This window comes from Cyprinus carpio, unplaced genomic scaffold (genome assembly GCF_018340385.1).
Source record: "Cyprinus carpio isolate SPL01 unplaced genomic scaffold, ASM1834038v1 S000006759, whole genome shotgun sequence".
Taxonomy (NCBI): domain Eukaryota; kingdom Metazoa; phylum Chordata; class Actinopteri; order Cypriniformes; family Cyprinidae; genus Cyprinus; species Cyprinus carpio.
In genome coordinates, this window is record NW_024879356.1 from 1,085,977 (window position 1) to 1,109,367 (window position 23,391).

The 23,391-nt window shown below is 41.4% G+C and overlaps 1 protein-coding gene across 1 annotated transcript in view; it reads left to right on the top strand.

Annotated features, from left to right (window-relative positions):
• LOC122144783 (protein FAM184A-like) overlaps window positions 1–23,391 on the top strand; it is a 99,064-nt gene that overhangs the window by 2,193 nt on the left and 73,480 nt on the right. Inside the window, 1 exon segment of the mRNA XM_042755941.1 lies at window positions 16,824–16,881. Coding sequence (XP_042611875.1) covers window positions 16,824–16,881 — 58 coding nt within the window.

Consider the following 23,391-nt stretch of genomic DNA (forward strand, 5'->3'; position numbering starts at 1 on the left):
AATTGTCAGAATGATTTATTAGCAAATTTGTCTTGAATCGTTTATTGATATAATAACTGGACTGGACCTCTATAAGTGTCTGCTTTTGAAGATTAGTATTAGGGCTGGACAATATATCGAACGATATGACCATGCGCATCTCGTCAGTAAAGCCGGTTCCATGATTAGCGGTAAATCCCCATCACCTGCTTTCAAATGGAGCTGCAGTTAATACACAGAGCCGTAGTTCACTGAGAAGCTACGCTATATCGAGTTCATTATTGAATATGAATCGCTTTCGATAATGAACTCGATATAGCGTAGCTTCTCAGTGAACTACGGGTCTGTGTATTAACTGCAGCTCCATTTGAAAGCAGGTGATGGGGATTTACCGCTAATCATGGAACCGGCTTTACTGACGAGATGCGCATGATCATATCGTTCGATATATTGTCCAGCCCTATGAGCCAACTGTTCTTATGAAATGTTTATTTCGTAAAGAATTGATCCAACTGGTTCATAAAATGGTCAGAATGATTCATTAGCAGATTCATCTTGAATTGTTTATCAATGTAATTATAGGACCTCTGTAAGTGTCTACTTTTAAAGAGATTAGTATTATAGCGAAATCAAATATAATATCTTCACCCAAAGCCTCTATTCTGTGTAAGATTTTTGATTTTTATTGTGAGCCAATTGTTCTTATGAACTGATTCTTTCATAATGAATTGACTAAACTGGTTCGCAAAATAGTCAAAATGATTTATTAGCAAATATGTCTTAAGTTATTTGTTGATATAATCACCATAAGTGGCTGCTTGGAAGATTAGTATTACAGAGATATCAAATATAATATCTTCACATACCCACAGCCTCTATCCTGTGGAAGGTTGACAGTTTTATTGTGTCTTCTGGCAAGCCTTGATCTGTGTTTGTTGTCTAACCATAAGTAAAGAAACTGGATCAGGAATACAAAGTGAACAACAAAATACATATTTTATTGAACCTGATTCTTAACATTCAGGTGTGTGACTTCATTTTCCTTGCATCATAAATTATCATACAATTATTTAGTTCATTCATGACCTCCAGAAGATCTGCTGGTTTATGACTGCTGTTCTTGCACATGCACAGTGACGCTGACTGAAGTTCATTTCGTCCTTAGGGAGCTCGGGCTGCGCCTCATAAATGATATTCCAATGCTTTGGCTGAGTATTGATGTACCTGTCAGACTCTCATTAAACATGGACACCTGGGTCATTGCTTTTAAAGGATAGAGTTGATGTGTCATCAAAACAGTGCACAGAGGATTTTAGGATTTATGATGTTTGCATCACATTACAATTCTTTGTGCTTTGTACTGGATATTTAGCCCATCCATAGGTGTCATCTGTTTGTTGGTTGAGAATTTTTTTACTCAAAAATCATTAACTCTCCCTCATGTCGTTCCAAACTTGTATGGCTTTTTCTTCCTTTTAATTCATTTATTTATTTATTTATTTTTCCCCATACAAAGAAAGTCAAAGTGGTCCTATAATACCGTATGTGTGGTCTACTTGGCTTTCAAAGTATACTTATGTTTTCAAAGTATATTTTTATGTGTTCAGAGGAAGAAATTAAATCAAATGATGACCATAAATAAAATAAATGTTAAATAAAAGTTAAATCAATCAGTCAGTTTGGATTTCAAACTTTGCATAGTTTTCATACTGTGCTATTGGATTAACCTTTTGCATTTTTGTGTGAAATGCACAAGGAAATTGAAATGACACTGAAAATAACAGCAGAATGTAAATTTAAAAGAATGCTTCACTCAGAAATGAAAATGGTCATCATTTACTCACCATGTCACCATGTTACTTTATTTTCTGGTTTGCCCATACATTGAAAGTCAAAGGGATCCAATATCATTTGGTTTTGCTATATAAGCTTTTTTTTTTCATTTTTGTGTGATATGCAGCAGACATAACAGCAAGTGTCTTGCTGAAGTTTTATGCAGCTGGTTTGAGTAAAAATGTAATGAGACACCAAGATCCTGACTGCTAAGTGTTTTAAGAGAAACTTTTTTTATATATATCATTTTTATGTTTTCAACGTTTTCTGCCTTTCACAGTTAAGTCCATTGTTAGTGCATTAGGACTTTGTCAGCCTCTTCCTCATGTGGTGCTCAACGTAATTCGATAGACTCATAAAGCTGAAACCAGTCTCCCTGACTGGCCTTTTTCTCTCTGGTTATGGGGTACCTTGGCATCCACACTTCCCAGTCTCCAGATGGGGCCAGTCTGGAGGATCTCACAGCCTCCTGATGGGTATTAATAAACTCCAGCAGCATCATATCGCAATTCAATTACCCCCAACAGATTGTTTGTGCGAAAACATTTTATGCTTCTCACACAAATGCTCTTTCAGTAGCTGGCCTTCTGAGCTTTTTATATCTAATTATCATCTTTACTGAGCCGTTGAAACCATCTCTGTCAGTCTTTACTGTCTTTCTTTATGGTTGTTTAGTCTTTTTGTATCAGTATGCTTTGGGAGATTGAAGTCTTTTTATGATGTTAACAAAAAATGGTTGGTTTTGTCATTCTATGAATTAGATTTTAATGGCCCATATATACAGTTGAGAGAATCTGCAAGATAAGACATAAAATTGCATTGCATTTTGCTTTTCCTTTTGCGCCCTGATTTAAGCTATTGCACAAAACAAAATAACTTTATTTTTTATATTATAAATTCTGCAAGGGGGTTTATAAACTTAGGGGTTAACAAACTCACTTAACTGTATAAATATTACATTTTAATGACCCATACTTTGCATATTGGCCATACATATAAAAATATAAGGCTACTCTGTACAATTGTCAAACCAGTATAATTTTCTTGAAAAATGTTGCCCTAAGTGAGGATTTTTAATCAAGCTGCTATGCAGACTCTTAGAGAATAGTTTGTGTAATTAGAGAATAATGTAGCCATTGAAAATCAATAAATCTAATAAGAAATAAATAACACCGTTATGATTCGCCAGTTGAGACAAAAGTAGTTTAAGCTTGGCTTTATCCCTTGGATATATATATATATTGCGTCAAACCATTACTGAGAAGTATTCTTGTATGTTATGTAACATAATTACATTATATTCACACTAAAGCTTATGCAAGATTGAAGGCCACGTTATAAAGTCTAAAGTATGACTGAGTTGCCATAGGAGCGCTTAAATGGGAAATATCTTTTATTAAATTCTCTTTTAATTTGCCATATTTTAATTAAGTTTTCTATCCTGTAATGTTGTCTTAAAAGAAAACGTTTCTCATAAAAGCCAGTTCCTTCAAATGACCAAATTAGCATGTGATTGTTGTGGGTTATAGCAGCAGGTGCTTCTGTTCCATGTGGCCTGGCATGTGAAGTCAGTTGTAACCTCTGTGTTTGAATCACGGCATGAGAGGAGGATGTGTGTGTGTCATAATCCAGGGGTTAATATGATTCTTGCGTTATCTAGGGAGGTGCAGGCCGCCTGCCGCGCGGCAGATGGTGGAAGCCCAGGGCACATGGGGCTTAGGTGCAATAGTGAATGTGAGGACATGACTATAACAATATTTCCTTTCGGGAACAGCTTGCTTACTCTGATAGCACAGAGAAATGGTGCTGCACGCTTATAGTAGCTTCTAAAAACACTAAGCAGCTTTGTTGGGAAATTGTAACTTTATTACTATGTTAATTTCTATGCCACCCAGGTAGAAAATCAAGACCAGAGAATTTCTTTAATGTATATTTTCTATAGTTAATAAGCATGCAGTATACACAATTACTACCTCCACTGCAAAAGATAGACATTCACTTCTTAATGTGGAAATTTTTTACATGGAATGACACACCAATAGGTTTATTCTGCCTGAGAATTTTTTTTTGTTGTTGTTGTTGTTTGCTCAGAATCCCATTTCCTGAATGTTTCACCTTTGGATGTAAAATATCTTTCTTGTTATATCCAATTTAAGGAGAAAATGGAGTAAAAAAGAGCCAACTGTCAAGACCAAACCTTAATTAGCAAATGTAACCAGTCATATTAACCTTCACAGAACAGTTTTTGGATTTGTGATTTTGCTGGTCTGACCTCATTAAGTTAAGCATGCACCTTATGTACAACATTAATTGAAAACATTTATATTTATATTATATTATAAATGTGAATTTTGTAAATTTAGGGGCTACTTGACAATATAATCAAGCATTCATCATAATCATGTGCAGATGGCTTATCTGTAATGTAATTTGTCTGTGTAATTATAATTTATGAAAATATTCAATTATATTTCTATTACATTATTTTTTTTTAGTTGTAATTGTATTTCTTTTGCTGACATTGTATTAAAATATTTGACTGTAGAATGCCATTACTGATCATAATCAATTATTTATGTTTTTAAACATGTAGAACTAACACAATTAGCCTCGATTTTTCTCATTCTAGTGACATGACAGATGTTTTAGTTGGATATGTTTACTAGTATTTATTTATATAAAGCATATTTTGTGCTGTTAGAATATCTAGATGATTTGTGACTATTAGGCACAGTTAAATGTGGAGGTACAGTTTGGAAATGGGTTTCACACTCCTTTGATGAGAACTCTGATCCATCATGGGTTCACAGTGCAGGTCAGAAAACACAGAGAACATTAAAGCGATGTTCATTCATGTGTGTTCAGACAATTCTCTCCCTCACACACTTCCATTCATGCCAGGCGATATAATCATTGGAGATAATCCACTGAAAGCATGTATCTTTAACCTGCATCTACATCATTGAGCAACCTTCAATATTAAAATGCTTGTGTTTTCATGCCAGCGGACGGTTGTTTCATGTGGTCATATAACAGCTGTGATCCACTTCAAAGGATATGAAATGGGTGTCTGATTCTGAAGTGTATCTCTGGTCCTGCCTTTGAGTCTCATGGTAATTTATACCCTTCTGAGCATCCAGAATACTCCGTGATCTGCTGTATATTTTAACCCTTATGTGTATTAGCTTGAAAACTATTTAACATTTTAACATGTAAGGAAATAATTCAACCGAATGCTGAAAATTTACTCACCCCTTGGCCATCCAAGATCTAGATTGGTTTATTCCTTCATCAGAACAGATTTGCAGAAATTTAGTATTGCATCACTTGCTCACCAGTGGATCCTCAGCAGTGAATGGGTGCTGTCAGAATGAGTCCAAACTGCTGATAAAAACATCACAATAAAGTAATCCACAGGACCATCAGTTAATGTCTTGTGAAACAAAACCTGTCTTTCTAAAAAAAAAAAAAAAAAAAAAAAAAAAAAAACCTGATCTTTAAGACGTTTTTACCTTTAAACCATTGCTTCCAACTAAAACATGAGTCCTCTATCCATAATATTGCTTTCTTTAGTAAAAAAAAGTGGTCTTATCTGAATCAGGAGAGAAATATGCACAGATCAAACACAGTTTACAAGCTGAAACTGTTCTAAATAAATATGTCGGTGGATTTTGATGTAAAAGGCCAAAAGGGGAGGAGCTTTTTCTCATGTTTTTATCAGCAGTTTGGACTCTTATTCTGACGGCACCCATTCACTGCAGAGGATTAAGTGGTGAGCAAGTGATGCTAAATTTCTCGAAATCTGTTTTGATTATTAGACTGGATTCTAATTACATTTCTAAATAACTATTATTATATTATACTTTTAGTGTCATAACATAACAGTAAATCCAAACTTTACAGAACTCTGCTTTTTTGGTGTTCAGTGATTTGACTTTTTTCCATATCCAGATAAAATAATTTGCATTCTCCATGGTTGCTTGTTAAATTCATTGTTTGTCAAATGCGTGCACACAGTGCATGCACATACACACAGATACACTGCTCACTTTTTATTCAAATAGGTATTCAGAGCACTTAGATGTGTACCACACCAACAACATTGTCCCACTTGTACAACACAATGAAAAAATGCATTAGTGTGGGCAGCAAGATAATATCAGAAAAATCTATATTTCTGCCAGAGCAATAGACACTTTAGGTTGTATTTCTGTGCTGGGAAAGGCCTGGGGGATAAAGACGCTGTGTATGCATTATTGTAGCAGGTCAGTGCTGACAAGAGAGGGAGGCTATGCTCCCTAAAGCCCTGCACTTCTGGGGCCCTGCTGTGTTCTCTGCCCAGCCCCTTCTGTCATCACCCTCATCGGGAAAAACAGTCACTGAAAACAGCCATGGAGGGTGGGGGAAAACTGAAGATAAAAGAATGTTTTCATCTTTTTTTCCACTCCTGGCAGCACAAATTTGTTTCAAGTTCTTTTTACAGTGGAAATAAAAAAAACTGTGTGTTGTTACGCAGAGTTTTGTTGAGGGTTCTCTCACCTCAGTCAGCCCTCCGACTGATTGGCAAGGCCCAGTGGACCGCAGACTTCATATTTCATTCATCTGAGCCATCTGACAGATTTCCTGCCTTTCTTTTTATATGCAGACTTTTCTTCCCCTGTGCTTGTAGAAAGTGTTGGCAGTGGTAGAAAATGTCCAGTTAGGATTGAGGGACCCAATGTGTCTTGTCCTTTCAAATCAGAAGGTGCTAAAAATTGTTGACTTTGAGACCTCACACTTTCAGATCATCAACCGCCTCCATCTTTCTCTCTTGTTCTGTCACTCCATTTTTTCCTGTTTTTTTTATTATCATCAATATCCACATACAGTACCTTACCTTTCATTTTTTTTGAAAGAAGTCTCTTATGCTCACCAAGGCTACATTTACTGTATTTATTCAAAATACTATAAAAATGGTACTATTGTAAAATATTAGTGCAATTACAAATGACTGTTTTCTATCTGAATATACTTTAAAATGTCATTTATTCCTGCTATGCAAAGCTGAATTTTCTTCAGCCATCACTCCAGTCTTCTGTGTCACATGACCCCTCAGAAATCATTCTAATTTGCTCATTTTACTCAAGAAGAACATTTATTTTTATCAATGTTGAAAACAGTTAAATAACTATTATTATATTATACTTCTAGTGTCATAACATAACAGTAAATCCAAACTTTACAGAACTCTGCTTTTTTGTTTTTCACTGATTTGACTTTTTTTCATATCCAGATAAAATAATTTGCATTCTCCATGGTTGCTTGTTAAATTCATTGTTTGTCAAATGCGTGCACACAGTGCATGCACATACACGCAGATACACTGCTCACTTTTTATTCAAATAGGTATTCAGAGCACTTAGATGTGTACCACACCAACAACATTGTCCCAACAACATTGTTGTGCTGCTTAATATTTTTGTGGAAATATAAATAGAAATATATATTTTTGTATAATTATAAATGTATTTACTGTCACTTTTGATCAATTTAAAGCATCAAAAGTATAAAGAATTTGTAAAAATATATTTAATATATATAATATATAGATAATTGCAACTTTTTATCACATGGTTCAGAATTTATTTCTTGCCGTTGCAAATCTCTCAATTGTGTGCTTATATTTTGCAATTCATATTTTATATCTCACAATCCTGCTTTTTTTTTTTTTAGAATTATGAAGAAAAAGTATGAAATATGAGATATGAACTCAGAATTGAAAAAAAAAAAAATCAGATTTTTGGGATGAATTTCTTTTTCATCCTGTGCGGCTTCCATAAACATTCCTTTGACTTGAAAGTATGTTTCAGTACTGTTTTAATACAGTACCAAAAGTATGCATTTTCCCATGACTGACAGTAAATCTTTTTAATGCATACAGTAGAAGTAATGCAAATTGCAATTCAGCCCACGATTTCCTGCAGAGTTCATATCCTGAACTCATTATTGTATGTGAGTTTCTGCCTAGGGCAGGTTGTTAAGTCTACCTCTGCACTGCCACTATAGAAGACACACAGTTGCAACCTTTCATACATACTGCGGGTCAGCCGAGTACATGTCTGACCTAGACCTTGACTGCCTTTACTTTCTCCTGTGGCCAGCTGACCAAAGGTCACACCTGTGTGAATAGAGGCAAAAAATCTTAGCAAACTCTGGCTCTGCTCTGTGTAGATAAAGCTCTCCCACTCGCTATTATTTCATTTGGCCTCTGAGATGACTTCTTTCCATTCACTCGAATCAGCTTCTAGCAGGCAATCAGCGTCCCAGTGCTATCGTGTTTCTGAATCGGCTATGCCTTCAAGGTAAACGCGCAATCAATGATAAGAAGCTCATTCAGCTTTCTCCAGTGAAGCCCCCTCACACATTTTAACTGATAAGCTCTGAGCGCTGATGAATTGAGGCTAGAATAAGAGCTATTTTTAACCTGACGTTAAGTTGATGTCTGTTAAATCACATTTTGTTGTCAATGGTAAGGAAATTGCAAAGAATTTTACAATTGCAGTTTTGCTACGTATTACCGTTTCTGTTTCCTTAATGGTTCCACTACTGATTCTTTCACTGTTGAGGAAGAGATATTTAAAAGAAAGAAATACAGTAACACTGTGACATGATGAGATTGATTCAGATAATAAATGCATAGTTTAAAAGAATGGTTTTCACTTACACACTTTTTCAATGACTTTTCACTGTTCTTTTTAAAGATGACATAAATGCAATCCAATAACAAACAAAAAAAATTGATGACATTTCATTCATTCATTATATTTTATAAAATATTTCTGAGATGTTGTTATATGAACAACCATTTTTTATATTTCATTAACCTTAAGAACATTGTAACTTAACAGTATTATGCAAGCCGGATGTGTTTGGATCAATAAAAGATACTGTTTAGAAAAGTAATTCGTAAGGTAATTGGTCACCAATCACGTAGGAAGAGATCCGAATCATAAGATTCATTTGCACGGGAATCAGACTAAACTGATTGCGCTGTAATGTTTTGGTGACAAAAAAGAACCGCCATGCTTTTGGGAATCGGACCAAGAATAACAGACTCATAAGAGTCAGACATTCGGGAATTTGAATCATGAATCAGTTTTAATTTACTAAAATGTACTGCCTCATAGGAGACATTTGCCTTATTTAGAACTGCGTACTAGCATACTACTCTTCCTATTTTTACTGTATCGGTATATAGCAGAAATAGTAATAGTATGTAGGTACGGTTCAGAATTTTGAGATTTGCTTGGCAATTGGACTAAACTGATCATGCTGTATGAATTTGAATCATTAAAAATAACATGTCATGCTTTTGGGAATACAACTGCACTAGTCATATTGTTAAGGTATGATTCACTAAAATGAACCGACTCATATGAGTCATTCTTTCAAGAATCAGACAAAAGAAAGAAACAACTAATTTAAATCATTAAGTAAGGAATCAGACAGCAGTGTTCGGTCTGTGCAGTTTTGATTTACTAAAATTAACCGACTCACAAGAGTCATTCATTTGGGAATCGGACTGCACTGGTTGTATTGTGTTTTGTTTTCATTCACTAAAATGAACTGGCTCATATAAGTAATTTGTTAGGGATTTGACTACACTGGTTAAGATGTATGTATTGATGGATTAAAAAGAACTGGCTCATACGTGTCTGACTGGATGTGCACATGAGCCAATCTGTATATTGAATAGCAGTGTTGTGGTGCCAGGTCACAGTTATTTCGCCAATCTGTTAGCACTGACAGAAAAATGCATGTGTTTGAACCATTAACTGATGGTAAATCTGTAATTTCTAAAAAAAATAAATAAATAAATAAAATGGAACCCGATCTGAATAAGAGAAGTTCTCCATTCCCAACCCAAGATCTCACTGAGAATACCTGTTGTTGTACTGGTTAGATGCGTCTAATAAGTGTACTTGCCATTTGCATGCACACCTACATTGCACTGAAGTTCTTAATTTGAGACCTTACCCTGTTTAACTGACCTTTGTCTTGAACTCATTTTGTCTGCTAATGTTTCAGCTGAAAAATGGTGGAAAACTCTAGAAGTAGCCTGTCGGAGTTACACAGAGACATGGTTATGAATACTAATGAAGTGATTAGTCCCTAATATGTGATTGGAAGAGGCGTCCAGCGGTTCCACACTGCAGGAGACCCCATTAATTTTAGGAGACAGTTGATTAGTCTGCATATTTTTTTTTTTTTTTTTTTTTTACGGACAAAACATCGCTGTTGATTTAATCCCAAGCTAATCGCTCAGTCTAATCATAAAACATCCTTTTTATACCAGGGAAATTTTAGCACATAATGAACAAGGGCATTGGCATAATCATCACTTGGTTTAGAAACTTTGGAAAATTACATTTATTGCTTATGACCATTTAATTTTAGCTGATGTCATTTTATAAGCAGAAGTCCACGGCGTAATGGCCTGCAAAGACATTGTGATCCTTTCTGCAAGACTAAGTCCCTTTTTTAAATAAATAGCATCTTATCAGTGGACCGTTAAAGCTTATTTCTGCTTTCCTCAGGTGTTTTGAGGCAGAGCGTAATGAGGGTGACCAGAGAAGAGCAGCAGGTGAATGTTTCAGTGCTCTGCTCAAATGAAGATCCATTGCTTCCACAAGTGAATATGAGGTTCCCTTTCAGTCGGTCACTCTCGACGCCACGTCGGTGACCGACGAAAATGGGATATCGCTTCGATAGACCAATCTACTTCGAGTGTAAACTAAACGAGCCAATGCACATTGGCATGCAATTATTGCATCCAGCTGCCGCTGATCACAGCGTGAGTATAAAAAGGCAGCAGGTGCAATGCATACCAGCTTTTCGCTTAGGAGCCGAGCGTTAGTATCGTTCTGCTCAACTGTGTCTGCTGTGAACTACGAGTTCAGCATGCTCTCGGAAGCTTCGTGTGTTGGTGAGACGGCGCTTCAGCAGTGGTCGTTCCAGCGTCGAGTGGATTGCACACTTCAGGCTGCACTACCCCCTGTGTTGTTGAAGGTGTCGGATTCTCCTGTGCGCCTCAGCACTAAAAGAGCATTTCCTAAAGAGCAAATTTCTCTAAAAGAGCTTCAAGGGTGCGTCTTTGTAAAGACGACGGATCGTCCTTATAAGGATGCCGTCTCACCCGTGCGTTTCTGGGTGCGGTCGTTAGCTGGCAACGGGTGATGGTCACGATTGCTGCCTCACGTGTCTGGGCAAACACGCTGAGGTAGCTTTCGTGGATGAGTCATCTTCTCTCTGCGGGAAGATGACCATCTCGGAGCTGCGAACCAGGCTCTGCTTCTTTCAAAAAAGGGGGCGGAGTCCCGTTGCCGCTGCCGCGATTTGGGGCTCGTTCTGGCGGCCGACAGACGAAAACCATTTCCAGCAGTAGCACGGGCGGTTTGAGGATTATAGTGGTGGCAAACCCCGCAGGGAACCAACCCTCTGGGGACCATCACTCCTCTTGCATCTCCGATCCAGAGGAGTAACCCACGGAACGCGCTGGGCCCTCTTCAAAGAGCGTACCAGTGGTATCCAGTGGGCCTCCCCCCTGACCAGATGTCGATCTCAGCATCGGAGGGAGAGCTGTCAGATGAAGATTCAGCTGTGCTGCTGCCCTCTGGGACGGTGGCGGAGCCTGAATTGGATCTGAAGATGACAGCTATGCTTTCCCGGGCCGCCGAGAGGGTAGGGCTCGAGTGGAAATCTCCACCGCGTCCCGAGCCCTCGGGGCAGGATGATTGGTTTCTCAAGGTGGCGTGCGCTGGTTTTCAGTGCCCCACCCTGGTGCCTTTCTTCCCGGAAGTGCATGACGAGCTCACCAGGTCGTGGATGGCACCTTTTACTTCCAGAAACTGGCTGGTGGGCTCCTCCTCCCTCACCACCCTCGATGGCAGTGCAGCGAAGGGGTATTCGGTGATTCCCCTCCAGTGGAGCGGGCGGTAGCGATGCAAGTGTGTCCTAAGTCTGCCTCCTGCTGGTGGGGAGACCCGGTGCTTCCTTCCCGGGCCTATAGGCATTCGTCTGGTCTAACCGGCGGTGCCTATATGGTTTTGCGGGGAAGCTGCTTCTGCCTTACATGCTGTGGCGTTACTGCAGGTGCACCAGGCCAAGGCACTGAAGGACCTGCACGAGGGTGGTTACGATCCAGAAGTTCTGAAAACTCAGAACCGCCACTGGCCTCGCGCTCCGAGCGACGAAGGTCACCGTGCATTCTCTCTGGGTCGTGCGATGTCCACGCTTGTGGTCCAGGAGCGCCATCTCTGGCTGAGTCTGGTTGAAATGAGGGACGCCGACAAAGATCAGTTCCTTAATGCCTGTGTCCCAGACCGGCCTCTTCGGTGACGTGGTCGAGAACCTGGCCCAGCAGTTCTTGGCTGCACGGGAGCAGACTGAGGCGGTCCAACTTTCTGCCTGGCGGGCAGCTGCTGCCTCCACCCGTCCGCCGGTTGCAACGCCCCAGCCTGCTCGTCACCGAGGGCGGCCCCCTGCGTCCACCCGCTCCCCGCTCCGCATCCGCAGCAGCATCCAGCAAGTGGTGCCGTAGAGCTGGGCATAGGCAGGCCGCCCCACCCGTCCTGGCCCCCGTCAAACCTGGCGGTGAGCAGAAGAGCAAGAGGCCCCGGGACGGGTGGCCCAGAGAGAGGTAGCCGCTTTCTGGGGGATGGTGAAAGCACCTCTCCCTCCCCTGGAGGAGGGCCAGGGGAGAATCTGGAAATCTCGACGAGAGAGCGGTTTTTCTCTGTCTCTGGGTCCCAGGAGGGCACGGAGAGTTGCGGACGGCCAGACACCGGACCTCACTCATCCTCCTCCTTCGCCAGATGGCAGCAGCGGGCGGTTCGAGAGCGTCAACAAAGGCCCTACTCACGCACCCTCTGCCAACCCGTGGAACCAGGTGAGCCCTGCACCCCACACACTTGCACCACACTCAGGCCTGCTCACAAGCCGCCCGAGATGGGTCCCTGTGTTCCACCTCGCTGCCCCACTGCGGGTACGGCTGTGGTTCCGCTGGTCCCGCTTGTACGGTTTCTAAGCGCCTGGTCAGCGCTACCCAGCCCGTCTCGCTGGCTCCTGCGGACCATCAGCCTCGGCTATGCGATTCAGTTCGCCCGGCATCCCCCCAAGTTCAGCGGTATCCGCTTCACTACAGTGAAAGCGTCCGATGCCCCTGTTCTGCGGGAAGAGATCGCAGTCTTACTGGCGAAAGACGCGATAGAGCCGGTCCCTCCAGCCGATATGAGGACGGGGTTTTACAGCCCCTACTTCATTGTACCCAAGAAAGGCGGTGGGTTACGACCGATCTTGGATCTGCGAGTTTTTGAACCGGGCCCTTCATCGGCTACCGTTCAAGATGTTGACGCAGAAACGCATCTTCGGGTGCGTCCGTCCCCGAGATTGGTTTGCAGCGATCGACCTGAAGGACGCGTACTTTCATGTGTCGATCCTTCCGCGCCACAGACCTTTTCTGCGGTTTGCGTTCGAAGGACGGGCATATCAGTACAAGGTCCTGCCCTTCGGGCTGTCCCTGTCTCCCCGTGTCTTCACGTAAGTCACGGAGGCGGCTCTTGTTCCCCTCAGAGAGCAGGGTGTTTGTATTCTCAACTATCTAGACGATTGGCTGATACTAGCACAATCTCGGGATCAGTTGTGCGAACACAGGGACCTGGTGCTCCGGCACCTCAGCCTGTTGGGCCTTCGGGTCAACTGGGAAAAGAGCAAACTCTTGCCAACGCAGAGGATCTCTTTTCTCTGTATGGAGTTGGATTCGGTCGAACAGACAGCACGCCTCACAGAGGAACGTGCGCGGTCGGTGCTAGCCTGCTTGAATACATTCAAGAGCAGGACAGCGGTCCCACTGAAACTCTTTCAGAGGCTCCTGGGGCATAGGGCGGCCGCAGCGGCACTTACACCGCTCGGCCTGTTACATATGAGACCGCTCCAGCACTGGCTTTATGGCCGAGTCCCGAGGTGGGCGTGGAAGCGCGGCACTCACCGGGTCCAAGTTACACCGGCCTGTCGCCAAACCCTCACCCCGTGGTCAGATCTTGTGTTTCTCAGGACAGGGGTGCCCCTAGAGCAGATCTCCAGGCATGCTGTGGTTTACACGGATGCCTCCACCACCTTGGCGGGGCCACGTACAACGGGCATGCAGTCTCAGGGGTTTGGACGGGCCCGCAGCTGCAGTGGCACGTCAATTGCCTAGAGTTGTTAGCAGTGCACCTTGCCTTGAACCGTCTCAAAGGTCACTTACGAGGCAAGCATGTGCTGGTCCGAACGGACAACACAGCGACCGTTGCGTACATCAACCAACAAGGTGGTCTGCGCTCCCGTCGGATGTCACAACTCACCCGCCACCTCCTCCTTTGGAGTCAGAAGGTTCTGAGGTCTCTTCGTGCCGTTCACATTCCAGGCCTGCTCAACCGTACAGCCGACGAGCTGTCTCGAGCAATGCTCCCAGGAGAATGGCAACTCCATCCCCTGACGGTCCAGCTGATTTATAGATGGTTCGGAGCCGCTCAGGTAGACCTGTTTGCCTCTCCAGAGACCTCTCACTGCCAGTTGTTCTACTCCCTGACTGAGGGAACACTCGGCAGGGATGCACTGGCACACAGCTGGCCGCGGGGCCTACGCAAGTATGCGTTTTTCCCCCAGTGAGCCTTCTTGCACAGACACTGTGCAAAGTCCGGGAGGATGAGGAGCAAGTCTTGCTAGTGGTGCCGTATTGGCCCACTCGGACCTGGTTCCCCAAACTAATGCTCCTTGCGACAGCCCCTCCCTGGCAGATTCCTCTGAGAAAGGATCTACTGACTCAGAGACGGGGCACCATTTGGCACCCGCGTCCAGACCTTTGGAAACTCCATGTCTGGTCCCTGGACGGGACGCGGAGGTTCTAGGTGACCTGCCCCAGGAGGTAGTGAACACCATCACTTCGGCAAGAGCACCGTCTACGAGACACGCTTACGCCTTGAAGTGGAACCTGTTCGTCGAGTGGTGTTCTTCTCGCCGAGAAGACCCCCGAAGATGCCTGATTGCGGTTGTGCTTTCCTTTCTGCAGCAAGGGCTGGAGCGAAGGCTGTCTCCCTCCACCCTCAAAGTCCAGGTTGCTATTGCTGCGTACCATGACCCCGTGAATGGGAAGTCTTTAGGTAAGCATGACCTCGTCATCAGGTTCCTTAGAGGGGCTGGGAGGTTAAATCCTTCCCGGCCCCCCTCCATACCCTCTTGGGACCTGACTCTGGTGCTGAAATCACTACAGCAGGGCCCATTCGAGCCTTTGCATTCAGTCGAGCCAAAGTTTCTTTCATTGAAAACTCTGCTCCTGCTTGCACTGGCACTCCATCAAGAGGGTAGGGGACCTGCATGCATTTTCGGTCGACGATTCGTGCCTAGAGTTTGGGCCGGCTGACTCCCAGGTAATCCTGAGGCCCCGGCCCGGCTACGTGCCCAAGGTTCCCACTACACCCTTCAAAGACCAAGTGGTGAACCTGCAAGCGCTGCCCCTGGAGGAGGCAGACCCAGCCCTAGCTTTGCTCTGTCCCGTCCGAGCATTGAGATGCTACGTAGACCGGACACAAAGCTTCAGGACCTCAGACCAGCTCTTTGTCTGTTACGGAGGCCGGCAGAAGGGGAATGCCGTCTCTAAGCTGAGGATGGCCCACTGGATTGTGGATGCCATAGCCCTGGCTTATCAGGCACAGGGTGTGCCCTGCCTGTTCAGGTTGTGAGCTCACTCAACAAGAAGTGTTGCATCCTCCTGGGCGCTGGCTCGTGGCACCTCGCTGACAGATATTTGTAGAGCTGCGGGCTGGGCGACCCCTAACACGTTCGCTAGGTTCTATAGCCTTCGTGTAGAGCCGGTATCCTCCTGTGTTCTCACCTCAAACGGGTAGTGGCACCGAGAGGCCCCGGTTAGTGTCGGCTTGCTAAAACTGCTCCAGAGTGTCCGTACTGTAGACCCTGTTGAGATCCTCCATCACCATATGCAGCTGGACGTGGCGGCACGTTCGGCGCCAGGCCTTCATGATGAATCCGTGAGAACCATGGAAGGCTGAGTTCCATATTGAGACTTAAGTGGTACTCGTATGCGTACAGTCCACGGTATAGCCTTAGAGCCCGTGTTTCCCCGGCAGACTTCTGCTTTTCCAGGAGGGTTTGAATCACCTCAAATTTCTCCATATACACCTAAACGGATGCTATATGTGTATTTGCTCCCGAGACCTCCTTCGGGAAGGATGGAGCCTCCGCAGCGTCCCTGTTCCAAGTGGAACGGGTACGTTTTCCCAGTGTTATCCAGTCTCACCCAGTGAGGTAGTGCTTTGACAATGGTGAGTGGAGCTACTTGTTCCGAGCCCCGGCCTACACCTAATAGGGGCGCAGGCGGCTCGCACAGGGCACTGGAAGGGGCAGCACCCATGGCGCTTTGGTAGGGATCCCATTTTCGTCGGTCACCGACGTGGCGTCGAGAGTGACCGACTGAAAGGGAACGTCTCGGTTACGTATGGTAACCCTCGTTCCCTGAAGGAGGGAACGGAGACGCCACGTCCCGTCGCCATGGTTGCTGTACCACCGCTGAGCCGCCGGGTCTCCGGCTCGGCTCCTCAGCGAAAACCTGGTATGCATTGCACCTGCTGCCTTATTATACTGACGCTGTGATCAGCGGTAGCTGGATGAAATAATTGCATGCCAATGTGCATTGGCTCGTTTAGTTTAAACTCGAAGTAGATTGGTCTATCGAAGCGATATCCCATTTTCGTCGGTCACCGACGTGGCGTCTCCGTTCCCTCCTTCAGGGAACGAGTGTTACCATACGTAACCGAGACGTTAATGATTTGTGGAACTGTTGTTTATTTTCGTTGCCGATGTGTTAATTCTATAATATAATGTGGATGATTGTTTGTTCGTCCCTCAGGGTTTTGAATCATGCTATTATTAACTCTTTTTTTCTATAATGAATTTTCACCTTTCCTCTCAGCATCCAGCTAGTCACAGTAGAGGAGCATCACCCCGTGTCTGAGTTGCCCAGGATTCCATTTGCAGGTGACACCCAATTCAGTTGTTGGCTGAAGGGTTTTGTATCAACTGGCATTGCAGTGAAAAGCAAGGTAATTTTGTTTTGTATCATCTGTGTGGAGGTGATTCTCTGTTTGAGAAGTGTATCTGGGAAGGGTTGTGGGTTACCAGGGCTTGTAACCAAAAGGTTGTTGGTTCAAACTACGTACTCTACTGTTTAACAGTTTGCGGACAGTATGATTTATTAAAAAAATTATATATATATATATATATATATATATATATATATATATATATATATATATATATATATATATATATAAATATGGCTGACATCCAGCTGTGCCCTTTAAGCCAAGCACACACTACAAGAGAGATGCTTGTTGTCGCTTCGTACACTTTTGTTGTTTTCATCTGTTGTGTTGTTGCGCAGAAGTAATCGCAGACTAGTTGCAACACTTACAAGATCATTCTCCTCCCCAATTGTAGTTACAGTCCTCACACAAATTGCAACGAGTGAGTTTAGTCTTGACAACATGTCAACACATATCATAGTGGCACTGGAAGGCTAAGGGCTGTTTTTACACTGATTTGAACAGAACAGGAAAATAAATAGTAGGGTTTCAAAGGGTTGGAAAATTTCCGGAAACTTTCCAAAAATTCCTAATATGTTTAAAAAATCCTGAAATGTTTCCAAAATTTCTGGAATTTTCCACCTTTTTGCAACTCTAATAAACAGTGAGTAGAGTCAGTACTCAATGGCTGGTACATTCTTAGACTCATGTTGGAGCTGTTAAGAGTGTATACTGAATACTGCTGCTGTCATTACCATCTAATGTTCAGGTTAGAGCTGAATCACAGCAAAGACAGCACATTTATAAAAGGCCTGCAGTTGGTCTCGCCGCTTTCCACAGGTGTCCTGTGGTGTGAACATGCCCCTGGTCATCTAGCTCATTTTGACCCATTCAAATAGTCAAGTGCCTGAGCTAGTCAGCTTTAATCGTGCATGGTGATTTTTATTATTATTATTATTATTTTTTTAATCATAGACCAGTTGCAGTATTGAGAAGAGCAGTAGTCTGCATACATGTAAAGACTTTCCCATTAAAAAAGCAAAATACAGTGCACGTATTACTCTTGTAGCAAGGTGGGATTTAGTTTCACAAAATTTACACAAAAGTTTCATGCAATTTAGTCAAATCAGAATTTGTGTCAAGAAGAACAGTGATATTGATCCAGGAATGTGTCCTGCTTGGTTAAATCTTAAAAAGGTTAACAGCAGTTTTGCTTGGTCATGGTCATTTAGCCAAGGAGTTTTTTTGTGCTATTTAGAAATAAACTGAGAATGGGTTTGAACAGAGGTACTTGAACTTGCCTTTGAACTTTATTGATTTTTAAAGTCCCCATGAAATTAAAATGGACGTTTTGTTAGCTTTTAGTATGAATATGTTAGCATCTATAAGCTAGTGTGCTCCAAAACAATGACAAAATTCACATTTAGAAGAAGCATTTAAAACTCACATTCTTTCCCTTCAGGCAATATGGATCAACGATTTTGATGACATCACACTGCACTTTAGCTTCTCATCAAATTTTCTGTCCAGTCGAATGCTCTCTAGAATCTGATGCCCCCTACAATATAAATACACGCTGAAGCTGCAGCTGAAATTGGTCACTTGTTCACAGAATTAGTGTTATCTGTATGGCTAGGCTAACTGAGACTTGTCATAACACTTGCATATTATTGCCCTTTTGTTGGTTTTGATTGCTTTTGGTTTTGTCCAGAGACACGATAGCACAGAGCAGGTCATATGCATGCACACACCATAAAATGTATCCCACCCATTTGCATTCTACACAGAATGATGAGTAGAAGAAATAACAACTGTGCCATTCACCAATATATTACATAATTTTGAAACTACACATCCTCAGCATGATTATCACGGTTTTGCTTTGCATAGATTCATATTGAATCTAAAGCAGTAATCTATTGGACTCATAATCTCGGCTTTACCAAGCTCAATGGCTCTGGCCCAAGCTGTAATGTAAACGAAGCACTATTGGCTATTAAGAAAGGAAGCGGAGCTGTAAGATATGTCCCGCCCTCTCATTTCAGATTTTTTTGCCCTAGTAAACATGTTCCTAGATCAACACCTTTCTGATCAGACAATCTGATGTTGTTGGTAACCAAAGGTAAAAATAGTATATTTGGAATAGTTTTTATTATTTAAAATAAAGCTGAGATAAAGTAAAATAAAAATATTAAATGATCACTTTAAGAATTTACGGTAATTACGAATGTTGCTTTGGCAGTTAACTAAAATGAAATGCAATGAAGATGACGTACTAAAATTACTAACAATTGAAATAAAAACAAAGCTATATATGTATGATAAAATTACAAAATTCATATAGCAAAATTACTAAAAATGCAATATACAATGTATAATGAAATATATGATAATTGATACTATAAAATTTGAAATATTCATAAATACTATCATAGTAAAAATAATATTAAAATTACACTGATCTTTTCCTGGAACAACATTCCTATCAAAGAAAGAAAGTTTCCTCTAAACCTATAAAAATCTTGTTAGCCGATATCCTTACTCGAAAATCTGATTACTGAAAAAAAAATCTTGCCCCAAGATCACCAAAAATATTGATCCAGGAACATTTCCTATGTACATAAATCATGTTAAACTGGTTTGAGTTTTGCTTAAAGCCACAATGGGGAAAAATTCTAGGACAGTTTGCTAGATTAAAACTACATCATCCTCAGCTCAGATTGTTAACCACTTTTAACTACTCCACGTCCTGTTGAATTACTCCTGGGCACTTCTCTCGACTTCTCATTGTCTGCCTGCAGGATTCTTTGTACTTTGTGCTGAATTAGGAACTAAAGTTAGAAACAGGATTCACTGGATGGAGGTTTTTGCATTTGATGGAGGATTCACTTTGAGATGCTGAATAATGCTTCTGTCTGACGGAGCCTAAAGCGAGAGGGTGTAGAGATGAGGAAATATTGAAAACACTCCACTGTGGCCTACATAAATCTCAGGAGATGATTTGATCAAGCGACTTCCCTCCTGTTCGTTCATTTCGCAGGCTGTATATTACTTGTTTGTGCTCTCTGTTTGATATGTCTTTGTTGGCATATGATCGTTGGATTTATGTGAATCCTTGGGACGAAATCCTCTCCACCATCTTTACGCATGCTTCTATCCTCTAGTGATTATTCGTACTAGATTATACAGTGCTGATTAATGCTATCCGAACAGCTGCCCCTCGTGCCTGGAGCAGGATCTCGTCTTGCGCACAATTTCACAAGCTGTCGGCCAGAGAGGAGTGATGAAAGGGGCCATCCATCACCTCGCCTCTCATTGAGACCAAAATATTGCGTGTTTGATTGTGTTGCGGACACAACCCTGAGCTTCAGCCAGTAGTATTATGCCTTGCTTTGTGATGAATGAATGACATCACAAACCTGCCAGACAGAAACGACAGTGTCATATCACATCAGATAATGATGTTTACACCTCAGAAGACACAAAAGATGGAGAGATGTGGCCATATTGCACCAGGTTATTAGAAAACAGTGTGTTTTGATGCATTTTAATGGAATGTTTTGGGTTCAAAACAAGTTGAGGTATATGTAATAATTACATGTATAAATACAAATAATTATGAATCAACCCTCAGTTTGTAAAAATGAACACAATCATTTTTATAGTAACATGCACTTTTAAAAACAAAGGTTTCAAAAGGGAGTTTTCACAGCAAAGCCATAGAAGAAACATTTATTGGCATCAATGGTTCCATGAAGAACCTCTAACATCCATGGAACCTTTCCATCAGATAAACCTTTCCATTCCAAGGTTCTATCATTGTTAAAGGTTCTTCATGGTAACATTTATTCTTAAGAGTTAGTTTCTTTTTGAACGTTAGTTAGTGTGTAATGTTGCTGTTGGAGCATAAACAATATCTGCAAAGTTATGAAGCTGAAAGTTCAATACTAACGGCGAACAGAGTTTAATGACTACAAAAACGGCTGGTAGGGACTACAAGAAGTTACTTCTTGGGTTTGTTATAAACCCAGATAAACCCCCTACCTCGGGAAAAGGCAGCAAAGGGGGCAAGGCCATGCTGTGCTGCTTTAGAGAAGAGGAAGAGAAAACTAGAGGTGCACGTAAAAATCTATTCATATATGAATCGCAATTCTGTCTTTTAATAATTCTAATGGATTCAAACATTTCAAAATCAATCGCAATTCTGTCTTCTAATAATTCTAATGGATTCACAAGTTTCAAAATCAATGTTCTAAAGCAGGGGTTGTTAATACTGTTCCTTGCATCCCCCTGCTCTGCATCTCCCTCTCTCTCTCTCTCTCTCTCTCTCTCTCTCTCTCATTCAGCTCAGCTCCAACAATGAACTGTTCCAATTTTCACATAGCTATGAGAAGCGTTAAACATGGACACGTGTGCAGTTGCCATACTGTATTAAAGCTTTAATCAGGATAAAACCATACATAAAAGTTAACATAAGCAGTAGCATTTACAAATAACAACGTTAAAGAATGCACATGTCTCGCGGAAATCCCAAATGATGCCCAAAGCGCAACAATGCCATATGTCGATGTGCTGCGCATGAGGCTATCGGTGACGACCGATTTCTCGATTTTAATAGATTCTCATTTTTATGAACCAATATCGATTCTTAAATGCCAAACGATTCTGTTTTTCATTTGATGAATGAACCGTACATATTGTGCTTCTCCTACCTAATAATTCGCAATAGGCTAAGTTTGTGTATTGTTACTTCAGATATGAAACAAATCCTCAGATTTCAAATTATGTCCATTTTATTAAGAAATTCTAACAATAAAATACTGTTTTGGTGCTTTTTTATTTTTACAGTAACACACTAAGAATTAAAGGTTCTAAAAAAAAATTTTGTGGAACCTGTGAAAGCCTTCTGAAGCAAAGCAATGCATTTGTGAATGAAAAATATCCATATTTAAAACTTTATCAACTGTAATCTCTAGCTCCTGCTAACTGTCGTACTCATGTTCACAAGAGAGTGGTGTTCCAGCGGATGATGTCGGATGTAAAGGTAGCGAAAGCTCCGGTGAGAATGTGCTAGTCCCACAAGAACCAAGTTTTGTTTACAGCAAAGGAAAACTAGTCTCTTTTTGGTTTATATTGAAATCCTTCAACATTTTTCTTTACAAATCCTCATTTTGTACTTTGTATTATTCATGACCGGTGTTTTGTTTTGCTCTCTCCTCTGCACTTCCGCGTTCATCACTTCTCACCTGAGCTCGCTCTACACCTACATCCTACGTCATCCACTGGAACGCCACTCTCTCGTGAATACACTTACGACAGTTAGTGGAAGCTAGAGATTACAGTTTATGAAATTTTAAATATGGATATTATTCCTACAAAAATGCATCGATTCACTTCAGGAGGCCTTTATTTACCCCCTGGAGCCATATGGGACACTTTTTATGATGGATCGATGCACTTTATTTTGCTTCAAAATCTTGACCACCATTCAATGCCATTATAAAGCTTGGAAGAGCCCAAACATTTTTAATATAACTCATCTGAAAGAAGAAAGTCATATAGACCTAGGATGGCTTGAGGGTGAGTTAATCTTGGGGTAATTTTCATTTTTGGATGAACCGTCCCTTAAATTTGAAGAATATTTTAATAATCTGAAGAACATTTTGTGCTGTGGAGAGGTCCATGGATGTGAAAGGTTCTTTGTGGAAAAATAAATTCGAATAAAACATTTCTTTTTAAATGTGTAGTTTATGGGGCGAGACTTGTAAAAGGGTTAAAAGCCCAAATATGAAGCTAATTTTTAAAGGGATAGAGTACTCCTTGTCATTCCAAACATGTATGACTTTTTATGCTGATATCTCGCATACAGTATTACTGAGAGGTCAGTCTATTCTTTGTCCCAAAACCCTGCTATGAGATGGTGAGTCATGCGATCTCATTCTCTACACACACACATATTCCCTCACTCTGTGATTTCTCTGCGATGGACACGTTCTTACACCACATACACTTCTGGTCTTTCATTTTTTTCTCTCTCACACATCCTGCCATTTATAAATTCAGCTCAACATTCTGTTTGAATATGGATTGAATGTTCTGTGTGCTCTCTATATTTACTGACTTCATAAGCAAGTTTTTAATGCAGTTTTCTACTTTTTTGCATGACAAGCCAGATTCGTGACAAGCATTTTGATTCAGTGATCCAAACTGAAAAATAAAAATAATATAGAAGAAATGTTCCGTGAACATAATTACATTGAAAAAGGGACTTTTGCATTTAATTCATTTCAGGCCATGTGTACTGTCTCACTGAACCACTCTACTTAAAAACAATATTGAAACTATTATGCGTCTCATTAATTTATGTAAAACCATTACACAATTCCAATACTGTTTTGCTATTTTTGGCTTTTTACCAAGAATTAGCTATTGATATTTCTTGTTGCATGCCAGAAAAATAGCC